General features: G+C 48.9%; 1 protein-coding gene across 5 annotated transcripts in view; it reads left to right on the top strand.

Annotated features, from left to right (window-relative positions):
• ERI3 (ERI1 exoribonuclease family member 3) overlaps positions 1-13035 on the top strand; it is a 126948-nt gene that overhangs the window by 40901 nt on the left and 73012 nt on the right. For all 5 annotated transcript variants that reach the window (XM_035018761.1, XM_035018757.1, XM_035018758.1 and 2 more), the window contains one exon: positions 3472-3563. In XM_035018761.1, coding sequence (XP_034874652.1) covers positions 3472-3563 — 92 coding nt within the window. The remainder of the gene's footprint in view (positions 1-3471; positions 3564-13035) is intronic.

Below are 13035 nucleotides of genomic sequence, written 5' to 3' on the forward strand. Positions count from 1 at the left end.
TCTTTATTTAGCCAAGAGGCCCTGTCCCATGGGAGAGAGAAATGCAGACCGAATTCCTGGGCTCCTCAGGATGGAGTCAGGTTTAGGCTCACCCAGTGGCAGGTATGCTCCCTGTCTCTGGGAGTGTACAAGCCTAGGTTCTCTGACTGGTCAAGCTCTGGGTCGGGTCAGTGTTAGGGTACCTACAGTAGGTTGGGAGATGAGAAGGTGAGTTCTGAGGTGTCTCCCAGCCCCACTGACCCTCTTTTTTTGAGGGGAGATTCACTCCTATGATTGAGGGGACCCCTCAGCATCAACTGCTCCCTGTAAGACCAGACTCAAAGAGAAAGTGGGGACCGACCCGTTCTTTCCTCTGTCCCAGCCAGGGCCTGCCCCCTGAGGGAGGCCAGACTGCAGGCAGCTAGCTATTCCCAGGAATGTCTCTGGCCAGGATCTGAGGAGGAAGATGTCTGCTGTAGGCCAGCACTGAACCAGAGCTATTGAGATTATGGGATTTTTTTTTTCCCTCAGTTGTGCTGGTTGACAGGGAGCGATGGTCTTCAGGAGGCTTCCTCTTGCTAACCTCAGGCCAGCCTGGAGCAGAATGCTCAGGGGATTCTGAGTCTTATCCACAAAGCTACTTTCTGATACTTGAGCATACTTTGTGGGTGAAGAGGGAAGATTGCTGGCATCAGCCTGAATAGGGAGTCTCTGGCAAGGAGACCAGAATGGGCTCTACTTTGTCTCATTAGCCCTGAGTTGGTCATATAGCTAAAAAGCTGACTTCTTGTCCTAACCAAGGCCCTGAGCAGGTGGCCAACTAGGTGTTTGCCTGACTCATTTAGTCCAGGGAGGACTCATGCTAGATCTTCAGTAGCTGGGAGGGCCAGCCCAGCTGATTGGGGACTGTCTTGGTGATTCCTCTCTTTTTTTTTAAAAAATTTTTTATTGTTATGTTAATCACCACACATTACATCATTAGTTTTTGATGTAGTATTCCATGATTCATTGTTTGTGCATAACACCCAGTGCTCCATGCAGAACGTGCCCTCTTTAATACCATCACCAGGCTAACCCATCCTCCCACCCCCCTCCCTTGGTGATTCCTCTAACTCTTTATCCATTTAAGCGGAGAAGGGAAGGAAAAGGACAGAAAAAGACAGTGATACTACAGGACAAATGTAGTATCACTTCTCTGGACAGGCTTAAAGTAGAAGGTTCTCACTAAATACCTATTGTATGAGTGAATGGCCTAGGTCCTAAGCTTCCAAGGACCCCTGTGAGTATTAAGTGCTTCTCATGGGAAGGTCCTGCTGGGCATTGGCTCCTGACAATCCTGTCTTGCTCTCTTTTCCAAGATGGGGCGCTTACCTTGCAGGGATTTAAGGCCAGTGAGCTGGGGCAGGGTTAGATGAGATAGGGAGCCCTAGGTTTGCCTTATTCCTTTTCTTATGTAGAGTCTTGGGAAAGGATACATGAATGTGAGTTGTGCATGTCCTTCTGTGCAACTGGGCCATAGTGGCTGGGGAGACAAGCCATTCCGCAGTGGAAGGTCCTGAATTTAGCTTGCTAGGGAGACTCTTGGGCTGAGGGGGATTCTCCGGTGTGCAGACTGTGAAGAGGGTCTGCACAGTCTGGCTTAAGGAGCAGCTCTGACCTCCTGAGAGGTAGGACTGCTCTAGCCATGGAATGACCTAGAATCCTTGGCCCTACTCCAAGACTGCTATGGTATGGACCAGGCCTCCAGGATCTCTGAGATGTCCCAGGGAGCTAGCCTACACCTGCTAGGAGTAATCTTACTTCATGATTTCAGTGAGCTCTCCATTACCTGCTGGAGTCTTCACAGCCTGACCCGCCTAACCCCCAGCATCATTTCCTGTCCCTCCTTTCTACACTGGACATCGGTCACACTATCCCCTACTCATGTTTCAGTCAATCAGCAGGTATCTATTGAGAAGACACTGCTGAGTTAGGGATTTAGATAGTGAATAAAACAAATAAAAGTCCCTGCCTTCATGGTGCTTACAGTCTGGTGGGGGAGGCAGACATTGAGCATATAATTGCTTCTCAAATACAAAATGATCGTGCCTCTGCCTCTGCCTGGGATATCCTTTACTCTGCTCCACCCTTTTGGGAAACCCAACCACCAAGTCCCCTAGTTCGGTTGGCATCTTCCTGAAGCCTTCCTTTCTGACTCCTTTCTCTGTAAAAGGTAGAGCTAGTCATTTCCTCCTCTTGGTCCTATAGCATTCTGGTCACTTCTCCAGGGCTGCATCTATTATATTGTATTATGATGATCTGCCTTTCTCGCCTTCTCAGCCTACTGTCTATTTTGTGGTAGGCACTTAATATATTATTACATTTAATTCTCAAAACAACCCTGTAAGGTTAGTCATCCTACCTCGTTTTATAGACGAAGGAAACTGAAGCTCAGAGAGGTTAAATGACTTTTAAATGACTTCCTATCAGTGACACAGCCAGGATATGGAAGAGCCAAGGTTAGAACCCAGATGTGTTTGACTTTCAATCCTGCATTTCTGGCTACTTTGCAATGTAGCCTTTAAAAGCTAATCCTTCTGTGTGAGTGGCGTGGTGGTCATCTGCTGTACTCTCACCCCATACCTGGGATCTTCTGAAAAATAGGCAATGCTTCAGGAATGCTTTCTGATAATTCTCTCATTATATACTGATTTTAGTATTTGTACTTCCAATGTGAGTGCAAATAATAAGCCTGATCAAAGGGATGAAGGGAAAGAAATACTTAAAGTATGTTTAGGAGCAGTTTTTGTCCCTGTCTAGGAATTGAGCTCAGCCTTCAAAAGAGTCCACTGAATTTGAATTTGAGTCCTCAACCAGGAGAGGAGAAACATAAAATCTGGGCCAGTTTATGAGCTTTCAGTGACTGAAGCAGGCAGTGCCACCCCAGGGATCAAGGTGGGGTTCTGTCCCAGCAAGGAAGCTTTTTCTGCTAGACTCACAGTGAAAATTAACTTCACTGTCATTTGGGGAATAACCAAATTCATAAATTTGGTTAATAAACCTTTGGTGGGAGGGTGAAATGAATAAGGGAATGAATGAACCTGTGGATTGAAGTTCCTGCTTAGGGCCTCCTTCCAGCCTGTTCTCATCGCCCAGGGCATCCTGTGTCTGTGCTAGGCTTTGCTTTTGAGGACCGACTTACCAGGATGTGTCCTTATCCCGTCTGGGGTGGGCTGCTAGGCAGTGGGGCAGTGGGGCAGTGGGGCAGTGGAGGGGCTCCCTTCCCCACTCATTCGGGTTTGTGGATCTTCCTGCAGGGATCATCCTCCCGGTGACCCCATAGCCCTGAGCCAAGGCTGAGAGCCCAGAGCGGAGCCATGGCTGGATAAGATTACAGTTTTCTCCTGCTCTGATTACAAGCAGCTTATCTGTGTTTCACTGGTGTGGCTCTTCACAGACTTGGGAAGAAAAAAAAAGAAAGGAAAATCTCATCTGTTCTTGTGTACTTTTCAGAGGGTCGATGAGTGGATGGCGAAAGAAGGCCTCTTAGATCCAAACGTCAAGTCAATTTTTGTCACTTGTGGAGACTGGGACTTGAAAGTCATGTGAGTATGAGAAGCACTGCTTTGCTGGCAGGGCTTGGAAGCTATGGGACCAGGTGTCGCCTTTTGCAGGCTTACACGTCCAAGCCTACAGGGCAGCTGAGTCAGGGAGTCCCTGGATCTTTGGGGCTGCCAAGGTGAAAAGAGGACTGGGAACCCTGCCTTCTGCCTCTGGAGCTGGGAGTAGACCTGTCAAGGACCCTACCGGGACGACTGTTGTCAGGGCCTTCCTGCCTTTGCCAGGTCCCACTGCTCAGGACAGTCCTTCCAGTTGTGGGGCTGCATGTTATTGCCCTGGAAGGAAGGAGTTAAAAGAAGATCCTTTTTTTTTTTTTTAATAAGAAATATATAGTGTTTACTACCCTTAATGCTTTAGAAATAGTAATTCATTTAATAAACCTTGGTACTTTTATTCCTGTTTTATAGATAAGGGAATTAAGGCACAGAGAGGTTAAGTAACTTGCCTAAGACACACAGAGCCAGGATTCAAACCCAGACAACCTGGCTCCAGGGTCCTGTCTCTTAACCATTCTGCTGTGCTCCCCTTTTATCTGGGGTACAAGGCCCTGATGATTGAATTGCAGGCCCAGCGGTGGGATGAGAGAGGGCTGCTTCTAGGGAGCTGTCCAATTCCCCAGCCTCCTTTGTCCCCACTGCTTTTTCTCCTTTGTCCCCTGGTCCTTCCCTGGTTATGGAAGACAGAACTGGTTCCTTTGCTAGGTTGACACTTTTGCCTCTTGTCTATCCTCATGGATACCTGGCTTCAGACAGCCCCCAGGGAGCTAAAATGGGGTGGAGGTTGTGGGGGCACTGTTTGCTGAGGATTGATAGAATCGATATCTCTGTGTTCTTTGTGACCGAAGGCAGCTGCAGGCATTCTGTGTGTGTGTGCATGCGCGCGTGCGTGCGTGTACGCTTTTGTGCATAGGTGGGGTGTTGGTCGGGGGTGAGGAATAGTGGCTCCAGAGTGACATTTCCTACCAAATTAGGCATTATCTTCTCACCAAGGTCCTTTTTTATGCCTTTTGGATGCTGGGTATTGAGGTGAAGTTACGCACTCAGGTGGATGTCAAGCCTGCTACTGGATACCAGCTCCCTAGGTGAGACAGGAGGAACAAGTCCAGATCACAGAAGCACCCACACATCCCTCAGGTCATATACACACACTGACTGCATACTCTAGGTTGCGCACAGGACTCCCAGAGCTCCAGAGGATCTCCGTGTTCCCAGATGACACTCATGTGTCAGAGAAATTACAGAGGCTGGATCTGGAAGCAGATATGAATCAGGGGAGGGTTCCACAGAGAAGGTGAGGAGGAGGAAGGCTGTTGCTCTTATTTATGACATCCTGGGCAGCTCCGAGTACTTGAAGCAGAGAAGGAATTGAGGTGGAGGTACGTAGCATAAGAGAAGCTGTTTGGGGTTCAGGCTGATACCCAGTGTCTGTGGCTCATGTGGCCCAGTCCAGAGGCCCAGTGTCTCCAGATAGCCTCCCAGGACTCCCACTCTTCCAAGTGGATTTCACTCTGGTGTGTTCATATCCCAGACACCCACATTTCAGAATCTCCTGTGTTAACTAGGGATGGCACGTACATATGTGTGTGTACGAAAACTTCCCTGTGCGTCTGTGTGGGGACTCTCTGGCCAGGCCTCCTAAGTTGGTTTCTCCATGAGACAAAGAGGGAATTTCAGAGGGTGTTGTCTTTGGGTCTGGCCCATTCTGGCCTATAGCACCAGTTCGGCCCACTGAGCCTGGGACAGATTTTGGTGACTCAGGAGGCTGCTTTGCATCTTCATAAGAACCGATGTAATCAAGAAGAGGGATTGGGTCTATATCCAGACATATAGAAAAAAAAAAATTTTTTTTAAAGATTTATTTTAGAGAGAGAGAGAGAGAGAGACAGCATGAGCTGGGGGGGGTGCAAAGGGAGAGGGAGAGAGAGAATCTCAAGCAGACTCCACACTGAACTTGGAGCCTGAGATGGGTATCCATCCCAGGACCCTGAGATCATGACCCGAGGCAAAACCAAGAGTCAGACGCTTAACCAGTTGGCACCACCCAGGCCCCTTGAAACCAAATTTTAATGAGCATGTACCATATTTCATTCAGTCCTCCTAATTATCTTCCCTGGTAGAAGGTGATAGCTCCCTTTTATAGATGGAAAAAACAAAACAAAACAGAATTTGAAACTGAGACCCAAATTGGTAGACTCCTAGCTAGACAGACATGAATTCTAAGACCATGTTGCTTCTAAAAGAGATAGGTTGGGCAGACTTCGATAAGCTGGTTTGTGTTTGCATTGAAAAGACCAGTGAAGCTCTGAAAGAGAATATGCAGGAGGGAAGCAGATGTCAGGTAGCAGGGGCTGGGGGGAGGAGAGCTTTGTGGCTGCCTTTTAGAAGCAGGACTCCGCATAACTGCTGGGAAGGCTCTTAATTAAATGTGTAACAAAATAAAAACAGCCAGAGAGGAAACCTAAGTAGTGCTTCGTGACAGTGCACAGCTTATCGGTGTTCCTGGAACCTCTCGTCAGATGGCTCTCATCAGAGCCATCACCTTTTTATGCACCTGGTAAAGGCTGCTGAGGAGCCTGACAAGGGTGGTGTTAAATTGACATCCGCAACTTGTTAGTATGGGGCTTACTTCTTATTTTGACATCCATTTTCAGATTAACTAAGTCTCAGGAATTCAGCAAATATTTTCATTTCCCACTCTAGTTTCCCAGAGCCACGGCTCCTTCTCGTTGCTGCCCTTCCCCTCTCTCCCAACACCCACCCCCAACCAGCTTCCCATCACTTTTGTTGGAAAGGGCCTGATTAGTGAGGCACTGAGAAATGGGAACTGAAGTGGCAGCAGAAATCCCACTGGAGAAAAGAAATCTGCTTCGGTCCCGACAGAATCATTTTGTGTCCATCTTTTGTCAAAGCCAGATGAGTTGATACTCTGTGGCCTTGGATGCTGTAGTCACAGATCCTGCCGAGGTGGGTTTTAATTTAGTGGGCACAGATTTAATTTTCCTTCTCAACTTGTTTAAGAAATGTCACTTTTATGGCTTTGGCCCTTGGTCAGCTTGCGTCCCCTACCTGACCTACCTCCCCTACCTGCCTTACCTTGTGGTTCTTGAAGCTCTTCATGGCGTTTAGGGTTCTTTCTCCAATTCTCTGTCTTCTCTGCCTACCCAGGCAGGGAATGTCTCTATAGAGGGGTTCCATCTTTGACATGGCAGCAGAGATCCTGCTGGAGAAAAACAGTCTGCTTATCTGCCAGCTGAACCCCAAGCTTTCACATCCAACTGCCTATTTCTGTATCTCCATCTGGATGCCACAGGCCCCTTAAAGCTCAGGTGTCCTCTTTCTCCCAACACCTGGTCCTCCAGCTTGCTCTCACGTTGTGACTGGAACCACTGTCTGGTAGTTCTGTCAGAAACCTGAGAACCATCCTTGATTGCTTTTCTCTAGCCACAACCAATTAATTGCCAAATCTTGTTGATTCTTCCTGCCAGAGGTTTCTCAAAGTCTTTGCCTTCTTACCATCCCTGCTACAGCTGCCCTAGTTCAAGTCACCAGGTGCTTTTTTTTTTTTTTTTTTAAGATTTATTTATTTGAGAGAGGAAGCCAGAGTGCAAGCGGAGGGAGGGGCAGAGGGAGAAGGAGAGAATCTCAAACAGACTCTCTGCTGAGCCCGGGCCTGACACGGGGCTCTATCCCATGACCCTGAGATCACAACCTGAGCCAAAATCAAGAGTTGGGTGCTCAACCAACTGAGCCACCCGGGCGCCCCTCAGGTCACCATATTCTTCTTGGATTACAGAAGTCTTCTAAGTCGTCTCTCTGACTCCAGTTTTACCCCCATGACATTCTCCTAACTATAGCAAATTAAGTCACATGCCTACGAAACACTTTCAAGGCTTCCTCTTGCCCTCAAGGCAAAGTCATGCTGTTTAATGAGGCCTCAAGGCTCTTGCTTACTTCTCGAACCTCATCTTTCAGTACTCTCTGTGCGCCCCCCCCCCCCCCCCCCCCCCCCCCCCCCCGCCAACCCCAGCTGGATGCTCTAGCTGGCCATTTCCTCATGATCCTTCTTAATGTCAATTTCTAGGTGCCTTCCTGTGTTTCTGGAGCACATGTACTTATTTATACATGAAATTGTATTGTGTCTGCCTCTACCTATCTGTACCTTTCACTAGATTGTGGGCACCATTATAATCTTGGACAATGTTTGGTATGTAGTAGTTGTTCAATAAATGTTTGTTTAATAAATGACAGCTCAGTAATGGAGTGAGCCTGTGGAATCTGTACTCAGGAAGAACGACAGAGGATCGATGGAAGGTATATTCCGGGAGAATGGAACAGAAGAGGAAATCTTGGGCCTTCCTGCATCAACCTGAGTGTGAGGGGTTGGAGAACTATGCTGCTAATGCCAGGAAGCTCCTGGATTTTCTCACTGCCAGCACGGGGTATTGGGTCCTCCCTCCATGGTGGGTACTGTGTGAGATGGCCCACAGGCCTGGGCTGTGGAGGAGTTTGGTCCTAGCAGCTGGCTGAAGGGCTCTCTGAGAGATTGTGCCTTCTAAGACTGAGGGCTGGGATTGCTCTGGAGACATTTATATCAGATAATAAAGATAGCCAGCATGTATCGAGCACTTATTACATACCAGGAGTCTTGCTGTGCTATTTACACATTATCTCACTTAATTCTTTTTTTTTTAAATTTTTTTATTTTTTTTAATTTATTTTTTTTATTTTTTTTAAAGATTTTATTTATTTTTTTGAGAGAGAGAGAATGAGAGAGAGCACATGAGAGGGGGGAGGGTCAGAGGGAGAAGCAGACTCCTTGCCGAGCAGGGAGCCCGATGCAGGACTCGATCCAGGGACTCCAGGATCATGACCTGAGCCGAAGGCAGTCGCTTAACCAACTGAGCCACCCAGGCGCCCCTATCTCACTTAATTCTATCACAGTCCTGAGAATTAAATTCTTTTTATAACTTTTTTTTCTTTTTTTAAATAAATGATGAGGAAATTAGAGTCCAGAGGGGTAAGTAATTTGTCAAGGGCACACAACCAGTTTGTGACAGGGATTTGAACCTAGACATTCTGGCCCTAGAACCCGTGTGTTTAACCACTATGCCATCTGCCCATCTGCTTCTGCCCTTCATGGCCAATGGCTTTGTGATATGGTGGGAATTCCCTTCCCTCTTGCCTTGGTTTGCACTGAGTGGCAGATGTTCTCTGACACCCTAGGCTGCTGGTACCCGGTCTGGTGTTGGTGGAGGTCTGGACTGTTAGGTTTATTTTGATATGGGGGCATGGTTGGCCAGGAGGTGTGGTGAGGGATGATTTGGGGCTGTCTGAGAGCCTCCTTGATGAGCTACAAATGAATGAGTCCTCAGATCTGTTTTAAGGAAACCACTGCCAGCATCATTTTGGATACCTATCTCCTGTAGTATGTTTGGAAGCATGTGGGGGGCTCTCATCATATCACTAAGCTCATGAAAACCTTGCCCCTTGCCCATGGGTGGGCCAGTTGGTCCCAGCTCTGAGCTGCATCACCTCTGATTAGCAGTCTGCTGGGGGAAGGGGCTTGAGTAAGAACTCCCTGGCAGTCCTGACTGGTCTCATTTCCAGATACTTTTATCTGTCACTGCAAGTGCTTGGGCTCCCCTCCTGAACTAATTAAGTTTGCATGTGTTTAGACACATTGCCAAATAGGGCTTAGCAAAGCGGAACTGAGCTACATCTCTTTCCGAGTAGGGAAGGAAGGGAAAATGAATGCTCTTCCACGAGGGCCAGGGAGAAGCGTGGATGACACGGAGTGGGTGTGTGTACAGATGATAGGCAGTCTGCCCTGGCCTTCCTAGGGACGCTGCAAGCTGGCAGAGCAGTCTTCTGATTGGCTGGCAGGGGCAGGTGAGGGCCCACTCTCCAGCTCTCTTAGTGAATTGGGCCTTTTTTTTAAAAATTTTATTTATTGGGGCGCCTGGGTGGCTCAGTCGTTAAGCGTCTGCCTTCAGCTCAGGTCATGATCCCAGGGTCCTGGGATCGAGCCCTGCATCGGGCTCCCTGCTCAGCGGGAAGCCTGCTTTTCCCTCTCCCACTCCCCCTGCTTGTGTTCTGTCTCTCGTTGTGTCTCTCTCTGTCAACAAAATCTTTTAAGATTTTGACAGAGAGAGTGAGCATGAGCAGGGGGAGGGGGAGGAGCAGGCTCCCCGCTAAGCAAGGAGCCCAATGCGGGACTTGATCCCAGGACTCTGGGATCAGACCCGAGCCAAAGGCAGACACTTAACGACTGAGCCACCCAGGTGCCCCTGAATTGGGCATTCTAAGAGGGCTAAGAGTGCGTAGAGGATAGGATCTGATGTGTGATTTTTATCCCAAGCACAAGCAACACTGAATGTCAAATTCAGTGGGATTTACAGGGGGAATTTGTAGGGCTGTGTGCTGTTTGCTGCCAACCTGAACCTACCCAGCCCCCAGGTTTAAAACCACCTGTGTGAATAGCAGCGTGCAGGGTAGCCTTCTTTCTAAGTCTCTGAAAAGTATGCTGGAAATGTGGATACCTTTTGCCCAGAAGACCCCAGGTCCCCCTGCTCAGTCTTGTGATCCCTATGAGATGGCTTCAGAGGGAGGTGGAGAGGAGTAGTATTGTACAGAATCTCCCTACCATAGAGGCTCACTATGGTGAGGTGATAGCCGACAGCATGTTTTTGTGTCAGACCAATGCCTGTCTTTTCCCTAGTGCTGGGTGGCCTGAGGTCTGAGATGCCCTGTGGCATAATGTTCTTGGATCCTGCCCAGACAGCAGATAAGGGGGCATTACTATGTTGTGCACTCCTCCTCTGAAGTAGGGAGGGAGGGTGGGTATTTCCTACACAAAGTAGTTAGGAAAGCCAGCCACCAGCCGCCAGCCATGGGCAGTCCTATAGCTCGGAGGCCAGTGTGTCAGCTTCCTGGCCATGAAGAGGCTCTCAGTGGGCAAGACTGGCTCAGAGTCAGGCCAGGCTCCCAGTGCATATTGAGTGTGTGTGGAGGGTGGGGAGGGGGTTCTGGAGGTTGTAAAGGAATTCTGGGCCTTCGAGCTGTAGCCTAAGCCCAGAGAGAACAAGAACCAGACCTTCTGCCCTCCCTTCAGCTTCCCTAGAGCCCTCTCGTCAGCAGAGGTGCATCGGGTTAGCCCCAAGAAGGCAGCTTGAGTTGATGGGGTCATGTTTCAGCTGCAGCTAATCCAAGTCACTCGATATAAATCTCTCCCCGCTGCCTCTCCCCTCCCTCCCATCCCCAACCCACAGACAGGGAAATGAATCCTGGCCCTCGCCCTGAATACATCATGGCAGGCCTGCCTCTAATGAGAGAGGGCCATTCATTGTAGGGTGAAGCTCCCTGCAGAGCCTGGGATGCCATTAATTAAGGAAGAGCCACCTGAAGCCAGTCGTGCGGTGCGGCCTGCCACGCTCAGATGGAGTGGCGGTGGGGTAGCCTCGTTAGCCTGACAGCTCCTTGGGCCGAGAGTTCTTGGGCTCTGAGGAGCGAGGGGTGCCCCGCCTCCCCGCAAGAGCTTGCAGGCCTCTGGGGCCAGCCTACTCACAGACACATGAGAGTTCCCTCTGGCACATGTCTTGGTGCCTAGTACTAGCAGTAAAGGCGCTCCTGAGTGTGGGCTTAGTGGGATTATCCCATTTCCTATGGGCAGGCCCTAGGGCAGGAGCAGGTTTCTGTGGAGTCCACGGGGACTCCTAGGTCCCTGCCTGAGCCCCCTTTCCGTTCTTCTCCATGTGGTCCTGGAGCTGCAGGTCAACAGGCAGCTCAGCCTGTGTCCTTAACTCAGAGCCTGGGAGTTTGGGGCAGTTGGTCTGCTCTGGAAGGACTTTGGACCTGGAGGGGCACTGGGGAGAAGCTCTGTTGTCTGATCAGTAAGTTCAGCCCCTCCTTGGCAAGCAGAGCCTCTGGTGATCTACTTTCTGGGCACTTTTAGGCTGAGTGGTGGGACTCTAATGTTGGCCTCATCTCCTCATCCACTAGGAAGGTGAAAGAAGGTTTAAAGCACTCTAGTGATTTTTTTTGGAACCCCTGAAATGGAAGTTCTGCTTATTTAAAATCCTGATAAAAGATAAAGACATTTGTGTCGTAGCTGATAAGGCTTTGAGATGTGTGTGGTGGTGGGAGCCTCATGCGTTAGCCTGCTACAGAGCCGCTGACTGGATGGCCCTTTACTGCTTCACTGGGCCTGAGGCAAGTGCTGCTGCCTAAGTACTGGCCCCCAGAGTTATACTCCCCTTGACCATCTGTGAGGGTCTTATCACCTCCTCCTTGCTGGCAGCAGGGGCTGTAGGCCTTGAGACCTTTGCATAGCTCAGAGTTGGGGTAGCTCAGCCAGTGTCTGCCCGGCTTGTCAGGAAGAAATTGGTCCTGTGGCTCTTTGAGACTGTCTCTGGAAGTCTGGTTCTATGCTTTGTGGCAGTATCTGCCAGTCTGACAGGCTGCATCAGAGAGCCTCAGAACCAGCTGGGGCCGTGGCTTGACCGTATATTCCATCTCTGCTTCCCCACAGCTCACCTGGGACGGCATAGAGGCTGTTACTACCTCCTAGGCCTGGCACTCGGGCTGCACTTCTTTGTGTTTTGAATATTTCTGGACCTTCCCAGGCCTTGGCCATTTGTTTGGGCTCCTCTGTCCTCTGGCAACTAGAGAGTGAAGGCTGGAGGGCTTGTCCCCTGAACGCCCAAGGAGAAGGAGACACTGTTGCTCCTGGAAAATGTTTTACTTTGGGTGAGATATTTCTGTGTTTGTTTTTTTTTTTAAAAAAACTCTGTGTGACTCTTGAGACCTAACCCCTTTTTTTTTCTATTATTTTTAGAAATCTTGATATGAAATAGGCACAGTAGGGTACATAAAGCATACAGACGTGAAATGTACAGCTCCATATGTTTTTATGCAAGTACGTACCTGTGCAGCCACCACCCAGATCGAGATAAAAAACCTTTTCCATCGTCCTAGAAATCCTCTTGTGCCCCTTCTCAGTCAGTAATGCTCCCCGTCTGTCAGGTAACCACTGTTCTGACTTCTTTTACTTTTGGTTCGTTTTGCCTGTTCTTGACTTCCAATAAGTAGAATCATACAAAACGTACCCTTCTATGTCTGACTTCCTTTGCTCAACATAACATATGAGAGAGTCTTCCATGGTTGTTGTATATATTAGTAGTTCAGCCTTTTCATTGCCATATAGTGTTCCATTGTATTTCTATGTATTCTATGTATTCTTTTGTTGGACTATATAGCTTCTTTAGCCCTTTGGTACATGGTTGTCAAATGAGCATGTGAATGTTCAGTCTGGTATGAGAATCTCCCGAGGCCTATCAGCTTGCCCAAATTTCCCTCATACTTTAAAACCTAACCCCAGTCCTTTGGATATGTGGCCTCCCTATCTCTTCTGGAATCTGCGCTGGCTTCTCTATTCTCTGAGGGAGAGGCTGGCCCCAGG

Source organism: Mirounga leonina, unplaced genomic scaffold (assembly GCF_011800145.1).
Source record: "Mirounga leonina isolate KUSES-001 unplaced genomic scaffold, KU_Mleo_1.0 Mir_173, whole genome shotgun sequence".
Lineage (NCBI taxonomy): Eukaryota > Metazoa > Chordata > Mammalia > Carnivora > Phocidae > Mirounga > Mirounga leonina.